Here is a 20756-nt window from a genome sequence, read left to right as displayed (position 1 = left end):
GTCCGGACAAATGGCAGGAGGTTTGAGAGTCAGGGCTTCACTCTGGGCTGCAGCTCCTCCCTTAAGGGTATGTATGAGCAAGGGAAACCCTATCCCCATTAAAATAAGGCCACACCCAGGCCTTGGGTTGTTACATCCCCTGAACATCATGGCAGTCTCTCTCTCTGCTCTGGGCCTCGTGGGGACCATGAGGATCCACTGCTTTCTCTTGCTGGTGTTTTTCTTCCTCTGCCCCTGGAGTATGGCAGATAAGTCTCCACACCAATTGGAATACCCAGAAAAGCCTGGGGATACAGGATTGAAAGGGAACAGAAGAGAGTTGGTTCTACACCTGAGGAGTCAACAGGAGCCCATACCCTGGTTAGGAGGCCTGAGTAGTTGCTTGGAGACAGGAGTCTACAAGCAGCCCTCTGGGAAACGAAGACACACTTGACAGAGATGCACAGGAATTCACAGGCAGCTCCTGTCAACTCCTAGGACCCATTTCAGTCCTGGGCTCAGACATGTCTTGTGTGGAAGGGATTCTGCCTGCCTTGAGGAAGTCTCTTTATACTGAGAAGCTAGATTCTTACGTAGAGAGAGCCCAACAGCAATCCAGCCAAGCCATGTCAGCTGGGTCCTGGAACTCAACAAGAGTGTAGGGAGTTCTTAGCCCCCACCCCCCACCAAGACAGGGTTTCTCTGTGTAACAGTCCTACCTATCCTGGAACTTGCTCTGTAGACCAGACTGGCCTTGAACTCACAGTGATCCTCCTGCCTCTGTCTCTCCAGTGCTAGAATTAAAGGAGTGTGCCACCACTGCCTAGTGTGTGTGTGTGGGGGGGGGTGTCTCAAGACCACAAAGAATCTCACAACCCAGCTCCCTTCTCATGAGATTTCCCCAGTCATCATGAGGGGTAGGTGATACCAGCATCTCTAGACTAATGCCATTTGGACCCTGTGGGAGGAATCTAAGCCCACATCAGAGCGAGCTTTTTGATGATACAGCTGCTTCTGAGTTATCCCTGCTCCTGTTAGAAACCCTAGTGAGAACTCGTTGGTCCACCAAGTTGGACATGGGTGCAACCATCACTTCTGTCTGTCATGTTACATCTCCCCAGGAAAAGTCTCTCTCAACAGTCTTCCGAGTCAAGTGCAGGGACAAAGTGTCAATAGTCAGATGAAGGCCTCCCCTCCTGCCATAACATGCTAGTGAAAGAAGACACATTACCCCAGGCGAGGCACGGGGGGGGGGGGAGTAATTAGATGATATAAGTGGTGTGAAGAAAAAGAAGGCAGAGAGAAGGAAGGCTGAAGGCACATGTCCGTGGTCATGAACCATCCACCTTTGCCACACAAACCTCAAACCAGATAGAATATCCCAGCGGGAATTCCCTGTCCTGTCTTCCGGAAGATCCTTCTGTGTTCTGTATAGACAAGATGCAGAGCCCAAGGGAGATGCCCCTCCACACTGCGCACAGCACACAGGCAGAGCAGAGAGGCAGCCCATGTCCTGATTATCCATCTTACCCTCCCTGGACTGTTTTTAACATATGAAATATGGATATGTATCTATTTCTCAAACCATACACCTAGGAAATTGGGGAACAATGTTCTAAGGCTATAACGGTACTGGAATGTTCCCCACCCCACACCAATCATGAACAGTGTTTATTCCCATTCCTAATTTATGTATTCTCATTCCTTGGCAGGAGTTCTGTTAGGTCCTGTTAGACAGAATCTCTGCAGGCCTGATCTCTACTTAGTAATTTTTTCTACCACGCCCTCTTTGCTCCGTGGTTATAAAACGATTTTCCACTGCACATCAGGAGTTCAGAACAGTCTTTCTGCCCCATATCCACGGCCACACCCTACAGAACCGCTGCCTTGTAACAAATGTAAGAGTGATGCTTTCTCGTCGCCCAGAAAGACTTTCCTTAGGCATGTTTACTTCTGGCTTTGGGCAATCTGGATCCTCAAGGATACCTGGGGAAAATGTCTGTAAGCAAAGCAGCTTTTGGGGGAGGGAGTGCCCTCCCTTCTCCTTTTCTGACCACATAACTGAAAAATTTCAAAAGACCCAGTCAACTATTCAAATCCCTCTCCTCCCATCTCACACACACACACACACACACACACACACACACACACACACACACACCACTCTGACTAGTGGTTAACCTGTCTTTGAGCAAACCCACTGACTGTGACCTCTGTAATCACCCAATGACTAACTCATAGCGCCTCTCAACAAACCCACTGTGCCTCCAAGCCATTAGGACGTTGGGGCGGGAGGAGGGGCCCCGAGGACTCAGGGGGCAGCGTACAAATCTGGCACAGACCAAGAAACGCAGCCCAAGCGAGGCTGCCCCCTAAGAACCTGTCCGCCACCCCCTCCCCACGTCCCCGCCCTCGCCCCCACCCCGCTAGCAACTCAGCATCAGGCTTGGACGAAAAGCCTCTTGCCTTGGGGCCCCAGGCCGGAAGCCTCCCCTACTTGGTCTTGGACAGGGGAAGGGGCGGGCGCAGGCGGCAGCGGCACCGAAGATGTACGCGGGGCTCCTGAGGCTCTCTGCCCTGCTGCAGGCGGCCGAGCAAAGCGCGCGTGAGTGCGGTGCAGCCCGCGAGTGTTCACCCCTCCAACACCCCTCTCCACCCCAGTGTGCTGGGGCACATCTGCCCCTGCTGCCCCAGCAGGCGGCAAACACCAAAGGCCTGGGATGCACGCACAGTAGCTCCCCTCCTAGCTTGCAGGCACTCCCGGTCCGATCCCCCACTAATGCATGATTCCCTCCACCCATGCAGACACCCCTCCATGCATGGTATGGATCCTCTCCACACCCCAAACCCGGGCTCCTGAATTCCTGCCCGCTACGCTACTCGCTCCAGCCTGCGCTCTGCAAAGAGCTGCGTGAGGAGGCTGCATGGAGCGCCAGCGCTTGGTGAGGTGCCCCGGCTCCCTGGACACCCGGGGTTCCTGGCTGGGGTGGCCGCTTGAGAGCCGAAGGCTGGGAGAGTGGAGGGGTGCGATCCCAAAGGCCACTGATTTCCTTTTGGGGTTTGGGATACGGTAGAACGCTGGCTGCAGGGGACACGGGTCCTGTGGGCGGTGGAGGTGAGGCAAGATGGCCATTACTTTTCGCGCCTTTCATGTTTGAACTTGTAACCCTTTCGGTGCTGGCATAAAGTGCTTCCATCCACTTCCGCCACTCTCCTACAAGGCCTTGTCCCTGAGGAGACTCAGCCACCCTGAACCTCCAAGGTTCGCTTTCCCTCTTGGGCACGGCACCTCTGAAATTTATCCTTAATTGGCAACGTAGTGTCTGCAGATTCCTGCCCCGGATAACCGCTCAGAATTCCAAAGGGCGCTAGTCTGGACCCTGGAGAGGCCAGGATGCACATTGCTGTCCAAAGTGACCTAGGCACCCACGCTTTCTAACAGGGAAGGGTTGAGTGTTGAGCAGGAATCTCCTGGAGTTAGAGCACCAGACAGAACCTGAGGCTGAGGAAGGAATGGCGCTAATCCCTCTGCCCATAGCTGCCAGGTTCGCAGCGGTGCCTCAGAACAGTGGGGTTGTGCTTACAGACCCAGATTCTTTGTTCACCCTCCACTGCCACCCTCAGTAACCAGTAGTACCATTAGTTACTTGCTGATGTACAAGGTTCCATGGCCAGAGCCTGGCCAGATAGCACCGGCCTGTAATCCAAGCCATTGGAGGTGGGTGGGGGGTGGGCAGTTCTAGACCCAAGGGGGCTACAGAAAGAGGTCAAAGCTGGCCTGAGCGACTTAGCAGAACATTGTCTCAAAACAAAAAGTAAAAGTGGGCTGGGGAATAGCTCAGTGGTGGAGGTCTTACCTAGCATAGGCACAGGCCTGAGTTCAGTCCCTAGGCCCACACATGAAAGGAAAGGACAAAGCCAGCCTCACACAGAATGTGACTGAAATCCAGCACAAGCAGCTCTGGTAGGCAGCAACAGGGTGGTGAGGATGAGATCACTCCATGTTGTTGGCCCCCACGTCCCTGGGCCTCCCCTGGGAGAAGGTTCACCTGTTTGAGCCCATACTAGCCATCAGGTACTTGGCCCGTGTTCTGTGTAAGCCCACGGACGACCACACACACATACCACTACCCTTGTGCCTGTCTTATATCTAGCAGGCCCTGCTGGCTCTTTGCTAGTGATAAGGATGCTGTGTCAGGTTGGTTTGGGACCTGGGTTATTTTGTTTTTTGTGAAATGGCCTAGCGGACAAGGAGACAGGACAGGCTTAGGAAAGCTCACAGGTCCCAGGAGTACAGAGGCAGGACATACCACGTGGGGCCATATGGGAATACTCATTTGACTAGGAGCCAGACCTCTGGTGGGGCTTCCTCAGACAAGACAGACTGACCAGGGTGAACAGATTCGGAGGGTTTGGTCTCTGTGGGTAGTTTCTGTGAGCTTTGGGCTAAAGGGAGGTTTCTATTCACTTGGCCCCTGGCCGTGGACTGGCTAAGGCAGAGCAGTACCATCTCCCAGGGTGCCTGGGCATAAGACAGAAGCTCTGGGCGGGCTAGTGTGCATATCCCTGGCACGTTCGTGGAAGAACATTGTGCTGTCTGTGGCAGGAAGGTTTTCAGGTGTCAGAGCATTGTGACATACAAGAGCAAGAGTTTCTAAAACAGTTGCCTAACTCTGTCCTTCCCACATCCTCACCTTTCTCTCACCCCAGGCCTCTGCACCATCGTTTACTACTTTGCCACAGGTCAACTCCTCTGGGGCTGGCTGACCCTTTCTGTTCTCCTGCCCGGCTTCTTGGTCCAGGCCCTGAGCTATCTGTGGTTCCAAGCAGATGGGCATCAGGGTCACTGGTGGCTGGTGTTGCTGCATCTTCTGCAGCTTGGCGTCTGGAAGCGGTAAGGAACTGCCCTCTCTCTTCCATCTGATGTGATGGGAGAATTCCCCCTGTCCATACACACCCCAGCCTGAAAGCCATGGACGGACGTTCAAGGCCACACCTCTGTTTGGCCTTAGCATCCTAAAGCATCTCTAACATCAGGAGGCTTCCCCCTGACCTCACCAGTGAAATTTCAAATGCTTTGTTTGTTTGTTTGTTTGTTTGTTTGTTTGTTTGTTTGTTTTGAGTCAGCTTCTACACCACCCCTTAATCAAGCTCTGGAACCACATAAATGAGTCTGCTTAAAGTGGTCCCTCTGACCCCTGCTACCTTAGCCCATGACAGCGGCACAGACTTAATTAACCACAAACTAGATGGTAAAGCCCACTTGATGGCATTTGCTTTATGCTTTTGTGGCAGGAAGAATTGACCTGGGAGCTAGGGCCAGTGGTTTGGGGTTTTTTGTTTTTGTTTTTGTTTGTTTGTTTTTTTCCTTTTCTTTGTATGAAAGGTTGCCTGGTATGGATCTGGTACAGGTGGCTTCCCTGGGCCCAGAGGCTTCTCCAGAGGTGAAGTGGAGGTGGAAAGCTGTGTGTTTATGCACACGGCACATTTCTGCTCTCAGCTGCCCCATAACCCCATAGAGTTGAGGGCCTTTTATAAAAGGGGAAGAACTAAGGAGCCAGACAGGTGAATTCTGAAGTTCAAGTGCTTATAAATCACAGGTGACCACGGTTTGAAGGGCATCCAAGGAGCCATTGCCAAGTGCTGCTCTCTGCCGTGGGAGCATGTGCCTTCTGTGTCTACCCAAGTGGGACTCGGGTCAGAGTAAAGGTGCTTCCTCTTCATGTTCCTCCCCCGCAGACCCTTATCATATAAAGGCATCAAGAACACACATGTGCCATGGCAGTTTCTCCCGAGCTGGGCCTCCCTGTCTGAGCTCTATGTTCTCCTGAAACAACAGAGGTGTCGCTAGCAAGGGGAAGCAGTCATCTCCCAGAACTTGGGAGGGCAGCCTTCTTGGAGCACGATCTACTATCTACCCCCTCGTCTGCCTGGCCTTGTAAGAAGGCCGGAAGGCTCACTGCTGGTCAGGTAGCTGGCTGTCCAGGGTGAGACCTCAAAGACAATGGCTTATCAAACCACTAGAGTGGCTTCAATACAAACAAGAATTGGATAGCTCAAAAACAGAATTCAGAGTAGTCTTTAGGAAGAAGCATCCCTAACTACTCTCTGGCGAATCTGCCTTCTGAGGCTCTGTAGAGACCCTGGGGACACTTGTAAACCTTCAGAGAAGTGAGGCCAGAGGCTGAAGAATGGTCAAGATCTGTGGTATTGGACAGTGAACTCCCCTGAGCTCTCAACATCACCACTAAGTGGCAGCGTGGTTTCTGGTCCATACTTAAAATTAACGTGGATACATGAGAAGACAAGTGCAAATCGAAGATGGGGAGAAACAAAAAGACATGTATAGCTAATCTAGAAAAGCCATTCGGGTGACTAAAAAGTAATGTATCGAGCCTGGTGTGGTGACACAAGCCTTTAACCCCAGCCTTCAGGATAGAAAGCCAGTCGGAACTCTGTGAGGTAGAGGCTAGCCTGAGCTACATTGTGAGTTCCACACCAGTTGGGGCTACATAGTGAGACCCTGTCTTAAAATAATAATAATAATAATAATAATAATAATAATAATAATAATAATAAACAATGCACAGGCTACTCTTAAGTTCCCAGGACTCACATAAGATGAGTTACAACAGCCTCTAACTCCAGCTCCAGGGGATGCCCTCTTCTGGCCTTCATAGGCGCGCACTTGCGGGGGGGGCACACACACACACACACACACACACACACACACACACACAACAGGACATGGGGGGAGCTAACAGACAGTCACATAAATAAAAATAAATCCTCATGAGAAACTTAGGGAAAAATAAATATTGATTTCCAGGAAGAGGTAAAGTAACTCATCCGGCGGTACAGCCAGAACGTGCAGTTTTTAGAACTGGACCACAGATTAGGCTCTCCGCTTCCTGGCAGGCAGAAGAAGCACAGCAGATGCCCCTCCACAGTGTTCCAAAAACTGCAGATGAGGCCAACTGCAGTCTACCTCCTCAGCTGGAAGCGCTGAACGTTGAAAGTGGTGAATCTCTCACCCTGATACAGCCTTTTCATAAACAAAGCAGGAGATAAGCCATGCAGATCAGGTTTGGGTTGGTTTTGTTTTCATTGCAGTTTGGCAAAGCGCCTGTAGGGGGAGCCAGAACAGCTGTGTTTTGCACAATCTGGACCTTTTTAAAATGAAGCCCGCCCATTAACTGACTCCATAATGAAATGCAGACGAATGAACTACCAACAGAAAAATCAATTAAACACAAACCCCTTGAGGTTAAAAACCCTTATAAAAATGCAAGGACTGAAGAATATAAATGGATTCTGGTTTTAATTCCAAACAACACAAACTTATAATGTTAAATCTACTGTTCAAGAGAATCTGACATTAGTTACAACTCATTTTACACAATAGCAGTTATTTTTTCCTATCTGAACATTTCATTTCCACTCTAATACTGTGTGTATGTGTGTCTCCTTCACCCTTTTTAAAAGCCTGCATATCTACTTAGGAACTCAACCCGGGAGGATGGGAGACTACCTAAATACTCTCCTCCTCAGCGAGCATCTTGGCATAGCAATTTTTTTTTTTTTTTTTTTAGTCAAGAGAAAGTTAAGACAAAGTCTAAGGGCGTATAAGACCAGCTTGACACAGATAGGTGCAGATTCAATGTTTAAACACAGGTAAAGGCACTTGCCACCAAGCCTGACCACCTGAATTCAATCTTGGGGAGTCACTTGATAGAAAGAGTCAACTCCTAAAAGTTGTCCTCTGACTGCTACTTGTATGCCATTGTGTACACACACACACACACACACACACACACACACACACACACAAATAAATAGGCACATGAAGCACAGCTGTATTCAAACCTTTCACTGTTGACAGTCTCAGCCCTAACATCACCAAAAACATTAACACGGACAGAAGAATCACTCAGTCCCCAAGCTGTGAGCCCAGGATAGACCATTCTAGTTGTGGTGGCAGTGTTGTTAAGAGCCGAGACCTGTCAGGTGAGGTAATTGCTCTTCCAAACTTCCATTTATGGCATATGTTGTTTTTAATGCAACTAGGGATCTTGGGCCATCAGCAGTACAGCTCACATTGGGTAACTTGTGTGTGCCCTGACAGACTGCAGACACACATAGTTGAGTACAGTGTCCGAGACTAACTTGGGAACAGACAAAAGCACTGGCACCATCAGGACAAAGAAAGGGGTCTGGAGCAAAGGAGAGAATCAGGCCTTCGAGAGACGGCACCAGGAACAGTTGGCACCAGCAGCCAGAAACCCAGGACAGAGGAAGGGGGAAAGGAGCTGAAGCACAGCATCCAGAAAAGAAGTCTGGGTGCCTTTCAGGATCTCAGAACAAGCTCCCACTAGCCGCATCTCGTTCCAGCTCCCTAGGGAGCTCCCCAGCAGCTGCCCGCTAGCCTCAGCCTGAATTCCTCCATCTCTCTGCCTGACCACAGCCTGGCAAAGCCACTCTGCTCTTTTTCTGTTCCAAGCCATGGGTCTCATTCCAAAGCCTGTGTCCTGTCCCACTGATCTCTCCGACTCCCTACTCTCAATCAGCTTCCTATCTGCAGCTGTTCTGTTCTCTCCAGGAGACACTCACTGACCACCTTCACCTCCCTAGTGAGGACCTGTATGCGAGACACTCAGCTGATACACTTTTCTTCCCTGATTTAAATATGTAGAGTGTGTGTGTGTGTGTGTGTGCTTTGCACAACTGAAGCTCACATCTCTAAAGAACATGTTTCATTTTTCTTAGTCTTTCTGTAGTCAAAGCCCAATAAAACTCCATGTTCAAGGAGTTGAGGATGCGACTCAATGGTAGAACACTAACCCAGCAAGCAGAAGGCCCTGGGTTCATTCCCAAGTGCCAAAGGGGAAGGGGGATGAACTAAAAAAACCTTTGTGGGGACTGGAGAGCAGACAGGAAGAGGAACTAGCTTTGAGATGCTTTGAGAGTATTCGTGTCATAGGGCACTGAGATCTCTACACTCCATGGAGGAAAAAAATGAGAGCTTCATCTCTGTGCTCTAAAGAGATAATTACCCACAGTGCCTTGCAGCAGATCTCTATTGAAGGAATCCATTGTCCTCCCTGGAAGACTTGAGGTGAAGACATTGGTCAAAATTCCTTGCAAGTCTCACCAGGCCCAGCCTTGGCTCCTTAGCCCAGCAGCAACTTCAGCCTACACACCCCTAGCCCTTCCAACCTTGGGGACAGTCGCATACAGTGACACCCTGCTGAGCACATGAAGTTTGAACTGAAATATGCAGCTTGAACTCAGAGTTCAGCAGCCGCATCACTGGTGGCCCTAAGAGGCATCCATAGGTACCAAGGACACTCTTGAGAATGCCTCATGTGTCCATATGAAAGGCTGGGTCTGCACAGCTGATTTCATGGTCTATGTCATGATGTCTTTGCTCTCTGTAGGCACTGGGACTCTGTGGCAGCCGCTCTGTGGAGGGGAAGGGAGGCACCCTGCTGGGGACAGCTGCACCTGCAGGAGGCTGACCTGTCAGCTCTCCGGCTCCTGGAGGCTCTGCTCCAGACAGGGCCTCACCTGTTGCTTCAGGTGTATGTGTTCCTGGCCTCTGACTTCACTGATATTGTGCCAGGTGGGTACCTTTCACCACGGACTCACACCAGCTGCTTCCCAGATGACAGGAACATGTGCCTGACCTTGTTGGACCTGGTGTCCTCTCTAAGATTCTCCTATTTGGGAGACCAGGAAAACCCCATGTTCACTAACACAAATGATGGTTATAATTGGCTTTTACTCAAGGTCATGAAGTCACAGAGAATTGGTTTCTTGGGGGTAGAGTAAACTAAAGTCAATCCTTAAGACAAAAGTTGTGCAGAGAGGAGATAACCTTTACACTCCCTTAGGAAGTCTGCTTCTCAGGGAGTTCCACATGTCCATCTCTCCTGGGTCTAGCCTGTCACAGTAGAGCTGACACCGGAAAGCCCCAAGAAAGCAGAGCTCAGTCTCCTGCAGATGTGTCCCCAACTTCCAATCCAGTCAGGGCACCTCACTATTTCCTCCTCCCCCTCCCTCCTCTCCCTCCCCCTTACCCCTCTGCCCTCCATTTGAGTATCCAAACTTAAAACAGAAGGTCTGAATACTCGGATGTGACTGCGCATCCCATCGTTCTTCCATCAAAACTCCTTCATGTGGGGAACAAATACTTGTAATGAGCCATGGCTGGGATCCTGTAGGACCCATATCCTTTTAATCATAGTTTAGGCTAGAGGCCTTAGAAGCCCAGTGGCTGAGATGTTTTTAAAGGGCATCAAGGAGAAGGGCATCTACGGCACTGGACAGTGGAGCCGTGTCCTCCTGCGTCCCCTTGTTTCCATCCATGTAAATGTGTGTCTGTACACCATTGCAGGGTTACCCACCACCAAGGGGCTTGGTTAATGATACATCACCATTGGGCTAGTTTTTAATAAGAAATTGGTTGTCCCCAGGAAGGGATGGGGGGAGGCGGGCATCTCCATGTGTGCTTCGGAGCCTGTAGGGAGCTCTGTCTGTTCAATCCTCCAGGCATCAGCACCCTACTTTCCTGGTCTTCGCTGTCCTGGGCCCTTGTGTCGTACAACCGTTTCCTGGGCATCATGAAGCCAGGCAGCCGCGCGATGCTATGGGCTGCTCTCCTGTGCCAGCAGCTCTGGCGGATGGGCATGTTGGGAGCCCGTGTGCTGAGCCTGGTTCTGTTCTGCAAAGTTTACCGTGTTTGGGTTTTGGTGGTTGGAGGTAAGCGGGACTTCCCTTGTTCATAAAGCCTTGATAGCAACGGTTCACAATCCTCTGCCCTAAATCTGTGGCTAGCTGGGTTCGGCAGAGGATCTTATGCAGACAGTAGAAAGCAGATCTCTGTGTTCCCAGGAGATCTCAGCAGGCTGGAGGCACAGACGTGGCTCCCCTCTTCAGCAGAGTAACCTGGATTCGCCCTTGGTACTGACAATTCCAAGAAAGAGGAAGTAGAAATATCCAGTCCTCTTAACCCTAGAACACCCACAGCATGGCTTCTGCTATCTATGCTCTGCCAGCCAAACAGTCCTTGGTAGCGCAGACCCATGAACACGGAGGTCCAGACCCTAGCTCCCAAGAGTGTGCATCCATGGGGGTAGTGCATGCTGGCTCTTTGGATACACCATCATAGAAATCCCAGCATCCAAAGTTCCGGCTAGAGCTGGAAACCACAGTCCTCAAGAGACTGTTGAGGAGCGCATGCTTTCCTGTAGAAAGTCGCTGCTCACACAGGAGGGAGGTCCAGGTTCCACCTGATCCTGTGCAAAACTGTGTCATATATATATATATGTGTGTGTGTGTGTGTGTGTGTGTGTGTGTGTGTGTGTGTGTGTATGTGTATATGTATATATACATACATATATATATGCTGCTTAGAGCTTCCATAAGCACCCTGTTCCCTTTGGCTTTTTGGGGGGGTTGGATACTTTGTTTAAAACAGGAAGTCCCCACTGAACCCCAACCTTCTCTTAGCCAACAGCACAGATATGAATGTGAGGACCGAGAGTCTGTCTAGCCCTCCAGACTCCTGAATGGGGCCTGTGTGTCCTTGCCAAGGACAGCAGTGTCCTCTGGTCATCAGTGAATACACTCTGCAAGAGGGAACAGTGTACTCTTGTTTTAAGAGAACCAAGAACATTGAGAAATAGCTGGCCCATGTACCCAGAGCAAACATTTAATACAGTTATTGGCAGAAAAGAACATTTTTTGGGAAAAGAAAAAAAAAAGTTGTGTTCTTACAGAGAAATTAACTACATTTTATTCATTATTTTCAAATTCAGCTTGTGCTCCAGAATGAGGCTATTCATCTTAAAATATAAGAGTAAAACTTGTAGCTGGTCCACATGGAGTTCTCTTTGGGTCTGGAGGGCTGGGACTTGTAGAGCAACAGGGTAAAAAGAGTAGAGAGTTTTACAACTGCATCTTTAGATGCTTTCTGGAAGCAGAAGGGTGTCCCTATGTAAGGCCTGATGCATATCAATGAAGCCAGTGTGTTTTCTCAATGGCAAATGAGGTCAAATGCCCCCTGTGAAGCTCAGAGAGACAGACATGCAAAGGACGGAATGGGTGGCTTGTCTGGGCCCCTCAGTTCTCTCCTGGCTGTGTGGGGTGTCATCTGGGATGGTCAGTGTCAATCTTATCCCCTTCCCGTGGCCTCACTGAGCATCGACTTCCACCCCTTACCCTCTCTCTCCAGGCGCTCACTGGCTGGTGATGACCTTCTGGCTCGTAGCCCAGCAGAGCGACATTGTGGAAAGCACCTTCCACTGGAGGCTGTTCAACCTGCTGGTGGGGGCCGTGTACATCCTCTGCTACATCAACTTCTGGGACAGCCCTTCCAGAAGCAGGATGGCCAGCTTCTACCTGGCAAGTGGCAGTGGTGGTTTTCTTTAAGCCTGACTTTTACATTCCCTAGAGCATGTTGGGTGGGGAGGTGCACATGAGCACGTGTGTGCCTGTCCATCTGTTAAAGAAGGAATATCAGGGGCTGGGGAATCAGGTCAGTGGGTAAGAGTGTTTACGATGCATGTATATAGACCTGAGTTCGAATTCTCAGCAACCAAATGCCTGCGACCTTAGCACTGGGGGGGGGAGGAGATGATACAGGCAGATCCCAAGACCTTACTAGACAGCCTTGCCAAAATGTCAAGCTTCCAGTTTTGTGAGAGACCCTGTGTCTCAGGCAATAAGGTAGAGTGATAGTAGAGGACACTTAGATCTCCTCCTCTGCCTTCCACATGCCTGCACAGTGTGTGTATATGTGCCGTGAATGCATCACAATACACACACACACACACACACACACACGCACGCACGCACGCACGCACGCACGCACGCACACAGGAACCACCTAGCATAAGGAGAAGTTGTAGACAGTGATTATATACTTTGAAAGCAGCCTGACATCCAACCATTGCCATCAGGAGCTTCAGGTGCAGCCAACCCAACAGTCTTCACTGGCACGTGTGCTTGGGGACTTTTCCAAAGTGTAGATTCCCAGGTCCTTCCCCCATGAGGCTTGGGAATTCTTGCTTTGGAGATAGTTTTGGACAGCATTGCTGGTCCACCTCCTTTGGAAGTTGCATGCCTGGCTGGGCTCTTTCTCCTTTTTCAGAGGTGGAACAGCTCTGGAAAGCATGGCTTCACCCATGAGGGACTTATTCATCTCAGCCTACACACAGGCTAAAATAGGTTAGAAATGAACTGGAAGCTAGCGTGTCAAAAAGCCAGCTCTCTGTACCTATCGATGCACAAAGCAATGTAGTCAGTGTTTTCAGAGAAGCAATGCTCTCAGAGTCCCAGAGAAACACAAGGGCCAGGTGAGGACAGAGGCTCGGGATCGACAGTGGATCTGGCTGCAGAGCAGTGAGCGAAGTCTGTCTGAAGAGAGGCTTGGAGGAGTCAGGGCATTGCAGGCCAAGCTACTGAGGTAGCCTAAGGACCACAGAGCACAGAGGAGTCTGTATGGTACTTCCAGAGACAATGCCAGAGGATAGTGAAAGGCAAAGAGAGTCTCTGGTCCGTAGTGATAGAACTGAATTCTAATTTGTACAGAGGTGATGGGAATTCTTAGAAGGAAAAGGAGAGAATAGAGAGGGGTAGTGTAGGGGCTAAGGCCGAGTCAGAGAAATGGGATGTGTAGGAAATAAGGGAGGTGGTTAGTGACTGTCCCATCTGGTGTGTTAACTGGAGTTGTTGAGAACAGGAATACATGACTAGTATCTTTATGAATGGAGGGAGAGAAGCGCCACTTGAGTTAGAGAACAAGGTGCCCACAGGCTGGGAGAGTGACCTCCTTGAAAGTTCTCATTTCAAAGAGATGTCCTCAAGTCCTTAAGGTGGCAGTTGTGAGGGTGGGGTGGGAGACTCGTGTCTGAAAGGACAGAGGATGGATTCACAGCGGCAAGCTCTCTGGTGCGTCTGCTGTAGGAGAGGCGAGGACTCTAGCTATCCCTCATCGTGTTTAGTCCAGAACAAGAGGCGACTGCTCCCGGCAGCGTTGGGCTTTCCCAGGCACAAAGTTCAAGGCGCTGCTGTCAGATCCTGGGGATGTGGTCGAGCTGATAGAACCTGTGTCAGCATCTGTCAGCTGTCCTAGTGTGGGAATGGATAGAATCACTTGTGCCGAAGGGCTGTCATACCCCCCGTACTTCCTTTCTGTCTGTCCTTCTGTGGACGTTGTCATGAACCACACCAGCAAACCTCCCTTTGTAGAAACAATTCCCACTGGGGCCCTGGTCCTGCTTGGAGGAGGCACCTGGGTTTGTGAACCCCAGTAGGTACCAAGGACAGAAGAGAGGCGCTTCAGATAGCAGGACATGGGGCTGTGTGGCCCAGGTACGGTGACTCTCTCTTGACCCCACAGGTCATGCTGCTGGAGAACTCCATCCTCTTACTATTGGCCACTGACTTCCTGCAGGGGAACAACCTATGGACTGTGGCGGGAGTCTTGTCTGGATTTCTGATTGGTGAGACCTAATGAGCCTTCCTAGCTGTGATTCCTCCCTGACTTGTATTTGTATTTTACTTTATTTTTATTCTTTTCATTTGTTTTCATGTGTGGTATGCATGCATGTGTGTGCACATGTGTGGTGTATGTGTAGATGCTCAGGCATGTGAAGTCCTGAAGTTGATCCCAGATGTCTCCCTTAACCACTTACTGAGACTGGGTTTCTCACTGAACCTAGAGCTCACTAATTCCTAATAGACTAGCTAGCCAGCTTGCCCTGGGCATTCCCCTGCCTCTGCCTCCCAAGTGCTGGGATTACAGGCAGCCGCCATTCCTGCCCAGCTTTTATGTAGGTTCCCAAGCATTCACACTTACGCAGCAAGTATTCAATCCACTGAGCTCTCTCCTCAGCCACAACTTGCTTTTCTATTTGTTTGGTTAGTTGGTTGGTTTTTCAAGACACAGTGTCTCTGTGTAGCCCTGGTTGTCCTGGAACTCAGAACTCTAGAGCAGGCTGGCCTTGAACTCAGCACTCAGAGATCCACCTCCCTCTGCCCCTTGAGTCCTGGGATTAAAGGTCTGCGCCACCACCACCCGGCTACAACTTGTATTTTTTTAAATGAGCTGGAAAGACAGGGAAGAGTTTAGGAGCAGTGAGCAGGGGATGGGACCCAGGCTGTGGGTAAGGAGGCTGCCATCTGCAGTCTGAGATTCTGAGCTTAGCTTTGTCTAACTGACTAGACTTCTGGGAGCCTCAAACAAAGGTAGGAGCAGCCACGTCTGTCCAAAATGCTGCCCATAAATTGAGTAGAAGATGATGATTTCTAAGCTGCGTGTGTGCATGTGAGTGGACAGTTGAAAGCCTAGGACAGCGGCGTCCAGGCAAGAGCAACTGGGCCACCTACAAATCAGCCTATGTGCTCTTGGCCTGTGCCCAGTCATCTCCCTGTGGAGAGGGGCTCCCTTGGGGTATGATGTGACAGTCTTCACAGCTGAGAGACTTAACCATTCATCTGGGGTTTTCTAGTTCCCAGGAGGTATGACCACTTCCAGGAAGCATAGTAGGCAGGAAGTAAAACTATCTGTCCCCTCATCTCAGAAGGGGCTGAGCCGCGTCATGCTTTTCCTTTGCCCAACAGCAGGTGGCGCTGGACACATCTCTGGCTTTCCTTTGGCCCTCTGGGGAACCCCCATAGGAAAGGAAGAGTCTGTCAAAAGAAGGAATAGAAACAACAGGACTGTGAGTCAGCCCTTAAACCCAGGGCATTATAGAAAATTATATTTGATACATGTTTAAAGTCACACCAAATTATGTTATTGCCAGACATGATGGCTCATTTCTATAAATCCAGTGATTGGGAGCCTGAGGCAAGAGTGTTGTCGTGAGTTCCAAGCCAGAGTGAATTTGAGGCAAGCCTGGGTTAAGTTAAAAAAAAAAAATCCGAGAAGCAATTCACAGTATAGGGACTGTTCAGCTCTCAAGAGTCCCTGAGTCCAATGCCCAACACTAGTATAAATGAACTATAGCCTGGCGGTGGCGCACACCTTTAATTCCAGCACTTAGGAGGCAGAGGCAGGCTGATCTCTGTGAGTTCAAGGCCAGTCTCTTTTACAGAGCGAGTTCCAGGACAGCCAAAGCTACACAGAGAAACCCTGTCTCGAAAAACAAAAAACAACAAAACAATGAACTATCTACGCCAAATATGATGGTTCATGCCTGCAATCCTAACACTTAGCTGAGTCGAGACTGACACGAACTTGAGGCTAGCCACTGATATGTAGCAAGGCTTCATCTCAAGAAAACAAGTAATTTTTTTGTTTGTTTGTTTTTGTTTGGTTGTTTGGTTGGTTTGGTTTTTCAAGACAAGGTTTCTCTGTGTAACTGCCCTGGCTGTCCTGGAACTCACTCTGTAGAACAGGCTGGCCTCAAACTCAGAAAACAAGTAATTTTTTTAAAAAGAAAAATTATAAGCCAGGTGGTGGTGATGCACACCTTTAATCTCAACACTTGGGAGGCAGAGACAGGCCTCGGTGAGTTTGATGCCAGCCTGGTCTACAGTGTGAGTTTCAGAACAGCCAGGGCTACAAAAAGACACCCTGTCTCAAAAAAAAAAAAAATTTAAAAGGAGAAAAGAAGGAAAGAGGGAGTAAGGGAAGGAGGGAGAGATGAAAAAGAGGGGGGGAGAAAGAAAGAAAGGAAGGAAGGAAGGAAGGAAGGAAGGAAGGAAGGAAGGAAGGAAGGAAGGAAGGAAGGAAGGAAAGGAGAAAGAAAGAACGGAGAAACAAGAGAAAAGAAAAATCATAGAAGCTGGAAAGGTGGCTCAGTGGTTAAGAACCTCTTCCAGATAATCTGGGTTTGATTCCCAGCACACACTTGGAGGCTTATAAGTGTCAGGAATTCCAGTTCTGGGAAACCTAGTGACCGCTTTGGAGCACCAGGCAGGCATGTGGGTACACCGATATACATGCAGGCAAAACACAGGTATACATAAAATACTATTTTTAAAAGAATTCTAGTTCCAAGAACACAGGCTTGAAACTCTTCCTGCCCAAATCTAGGCTCCTGTTTCCTTCTTTCCCTGGAGAAACACGTATTTAGTGCCTACTGCCTGCCAGGCTGGAGCCAAGCCAAGAGTCCAGCAGGTGGCAGGATCCCTCAGAAAATCTGTGCACTCAGTGCCCCTGCCTGCGGGAGATCCTGCTGCCTAGCTGGCCTCTACCGGGTGGGTAAGGCAGCATAGGTCAACTGGCTTGCCGCGCTTTCCTGGCCTTGGCGGGACTTATTGCAAACGGTGCGTGACTGTATACTATTTGGGCTTGCTGAGACTCCAAGGCATTGTATAGAAACTAGCTTGTGAGCTCTGTCCAATACGGAGATGACAGGGGTACATAGGCATGCTGGGCCTTGTCCCCACTTCCAATCCACAAACCAGTGCCCTGCCCTGAGCCTGCCCTTGTCCCCAGAGACACTGAGGGTCTAAGGGCAATGCCCTTTGGGTTCCTCCTGTCACATTGCCATCTCCTGGCGCCTTCAGCCTCCTCCTCCTCCTCCTCCTCCTCACACTTAGTTCACGTCTCCTGAATCTCTAACGAGCACCCTTAACCCAGGCACTTTCTCCAGTGCGACAGGAAACTGGAAATAACGTGGGTGGCTTACTGGAATGCTCTGCTAAAGAGATTATTGCGGCAGTCAACACTTCTGATGGACACAAACGAAGCTGACAACAACGTGATTAAGATGTTTGTGCACAAAGGAAGTGTTGTTGTTCGTGGAAGTGCCTTGATAGGGGCTTTTGAGGAGCATGCCTGACCTCTGCTTCGGGCTCTTGTTTTCGAGGCTGCTTTCTTACCTCCTGCCGCCCCCGGCTTTGGCCTCCGTCCACACTGTGCCGGTGGTGGGATTCGGAGAGTGAGGAGATGACTACCATGCCTCTGGTGCTCACACGCAGGCACACATTTGCACCTAGCTTGAGTGGTCCCTGGCAGAGGCCCTCCAGGAAGAAGGCTGAGACTCAGCAGGAGTGAAGCCATGTTGTACACTGTTTTAGGTTCAGAAACATTTGTAGCTGCTAGACGCTGGGACCTATCTAAAACTCCCCCTGAACGATGTCCAGTTCTGAGTCTCCACAGAGTCTTACTGTGGGTCAAAATGATATGGCTCCCTTCAAACTAGCCACTGAGCCTGTCACTGGCAGGAGGATATGGGGTGTCCCGGAATATAACCTCATGCTCTCCTTTCTGTTGTCTTCTTTCTCAGGCAGTGTCTCACTGGTGATTTATTATAGCCTGCTACATCCAAAATCCGCAGACATCCAGCAGAACTTCATGAGGAAATGCTGTGGCCCCACAGAGAATGACAAAGCTGAATCAGAGCCTTCTCCCAGGGCCGTGGGTCCAGCAGGGGAGAGGCCAGAGATTTCAAGCTGGTGCCAAGAGGAAAGCTATGAGCTAAGCAGTCTAGATAAGGCCTCCAGCCCAGAGCAGAATGCTACAGAGGCAGGGCTGGGGGACCAGAGATCCGGGGAGGATTCCTTCTTCAATCACCACCACTGGCTGTTGGTGAAACTTGCTCTCAAGACCGGAAATGTATCTAAGATCAACGCAGCCCTTGGAGGGGACAGCCCTGGCTGCTCCTGTCCCCCTGTGTTGGGGGAGAGTCAACACTGTAATCTGCAGAGGAAGCCCCGGTTTTCCCAGCAAGACCTCCCATCCTCTCCTCGCGACCCTTCGACCTTGGAGAAAGGCCCTGAGGACGCAGGTGCTCCGAGAGCAGAGATGGAGTCATTGGAAACTTCAAGCTTTGTCTCCTTTGCCAGCGAGCATGAGAACAGCTCAGCTGCCCAGAAGCCACCAGCTGCACAGGAGGAGGACAGCCCAGAGGACGGGACTGAGGCCGACCTTGAAGCTCGGGAGAAGGATCCGGACGGGCCTCTGAAAGGGGAGGAAGGACAGGCGAGCACAACACTGTACTTCAGTGCCACTATGGAAAGGACCACGTCCTCCTACCAAAAGGGCAGCCCAGTAGCTCTGCGGGCACCCCACTCAGGGACATTGAGAGAGAGCAGACCTGTGCAGCCTGCTTTGCCTCAAGCAGTCACTAAGCCCTTTCCTGTTGCCATGGCCAACATTAGTCCCATTCCAGGCAGAGTCTCAGACAGAAACTCCTGCCCCAGTACAGGCCTCCCTGGAGGAGCCCCAGATAGTTCAGAGTGTGAGGAGTGGAGGGAGCCTGCAAAGGACCTCAGGTTACAGAGGGCATTGCCAGTGATGAGCCTGAGACCTGCTGAAGAGCCCTGCTTCACATCTACCCCTAAGTCGGAGTCTATCCAGAGGGACTATAGCTTCAGGGACAGGAAGAAACAGGAGGTGAGTTTTTTCATCTGATCTTAGCCATGGTGGAACGGGTCAACACATCAGACTGGCCGTTCGGCGTCACGGGAAGAGAAACCCCACGCCTGACACCTGTGTCCTTCTGCTTCCGATCTCTACCCACATACTTGAAACGATGAGGGAACAGGATTGGATGATGTCTAAAATCTCCCCTACACATCACACATGGTACTTAGGCACAGCAGAGATTCAGGTGTCGCGGGGAGAGGCAAAGGGACTTCCGGTTCCTTTCGTGAGGTGCAGGACCCCTAGGGCGCCTCTTTTCTGCCGCTTCTAGGAAATGCAAAAGTAAAACTCAGAGTCTAGTTTCATCCTGGATTCTTTACAATTAGCTGTTCTTCACATGGGAGAGTCATTAATCACCTTTTAAAAAATGCTTTGGGGCCTGGAAATTTAGTTCAGCAGTTAAGTTATGCTCTTCCAGGGGACCCAGTTTCAATTCCATAACAACTCATGACCCCCTGGGACTGGAGTCACAAGGAAAAACAATACTCTCTTCTGGCCTCTGTGGACACTACACACACGGTGCACAGACATACATGCAGGCAAAACACCCACACACCTATAATTTTTAAAAATAAAAACAATGTTTTCTAGATACATTATTTTTAGTCTCTTATTGTTATAGAACCCACTCTTTTCTGGATGTAAATAAAAACTATGCTCATAATGGACATAAGTGAATGTGTGAGCACCATTTTGAGTTCAGATCCCTTTGGCAGGACCTAAGTAACATCTAGGCACAGGGGTTGGTTGGTTGGTTAGTTGGTTGGTTGGTTGCTTGGTTCAATCTGGTTGTTTTTTTCTTTTTTGTGTGTTTAATAATTTGGTTTTATTTTATGTGCACTGGTGTTTTGCCTGCATGTATGTCTGTGTGACAGTGTCTGATCTTAGAGTCACAGACAGTTGTAAGCTGTCATGTGGGTGCTGGGAATTGAGCCCAGGTCCTCTGCAAGAGTAGTCAGTGCTCTTAACCTCTGGGCCATCTCTCCAGCCCCCACCCAGTCTGGTTGTTTTAAGACAGAATCTCAATCTCACTATGTAGCCAGTGATGACATTGAACTCCTCCTGGTCCTTCCTGCAAACCACCCAGTGGGTCTTTGTTTGCTTTAGAACCCATTTCCCTCAGCTCTACACACTCCCATCCGATGTAAGACAAGAGCATCAATGAGGGAAGGAAACATCCTTTCCCAGATGCTTGAATCCTTTCTAACTCTTCCCCTTCAGGCATCCTCTGTCGGTAGGTTATTCCTGTCATTTCCCAGAGTTCTCCTTCCCAGCTGGTAAGGAAGCCCAATCATAGACCATCAAAGAGAAAAGCATGTGGTAGAGTGCGTGGTTACCCTCTCTGGACACCTCCAGGTCGAGGCCATCGTAGGACCTGAATAAGAAGTGTGGT

At 50.0% G+C, this 20756-nt stretch overlaps 1 protein-coding gene across 1 annotated transcript; it reads left to right on the top strand.

The window, feature by feature from the left end:
* The first annotated feature begins 2461 nt into the window (after nt 1-2461).
* On the top strand, nt 2462-19838 carry Xkr5 (XK related 5). Its single transcript, XM_028882052.2, has 7 exons — nt 2462-2584; nt 4690-4873; nt 9417-9601; nt 10531-10740; nt 12215-12384; nt 14384-14486; nt 18225-19838. Exons 1-7 carry the CDS (start codon nt 2527-2529, stop codon nt 19349-19351), a joined length of 2037 nt encoding a protein of 678 aa, XP_028737885.1. The 5' UTR covers nt 2462-2526; the 3' UTR covers nt 19352-19838.
* Nucleotides 19839-20756: the final 918 nt, after the last annotated feature.

Source organism: Peromyscus leucopus, chromosome 17 (genome assembly GCF_004664715.2).
Source record: "Peromyscus leucopus breed LL Stock chromosome 17, UCI_PerLeu_2.1, whole genome shotgun sequence".
Lineage (NCBI taxonomy): Eukaryota > Metazoa > Chordata > Mammalia > Rodentia > Cricetidae > Peromyscus > Peromyscus leucopus.
This window is presented reverse-complemented; position numbering and strand designations above follow the sequence as displayed.

Bases quoted from the DNA above. Each gene is read 5' to 3' on its own strand.
- Xkr5 (XM_028882052.2), top strand. From the start codon at position 2,527: ATGTACGCGGGGCTCCTGAGGCTCTCTGCCCTGCTGCAGGCGGCCGAG. The intron at 2,585-4,689 runs GTGAGTGCGGTG...CTCTCACCCCAG, and splicing joins GGCGGCCGAGCAAAGCGCGC to GCCTCTGCACCATCGTTTAC. The intron at 10,741-12,214 runs GTAAGCGGGACT...CTCTCTCTCCAG, and splicing joins TTGGGTTTTGGTGGTTGGAG to GCGCTCACTGGCTGGTGATG.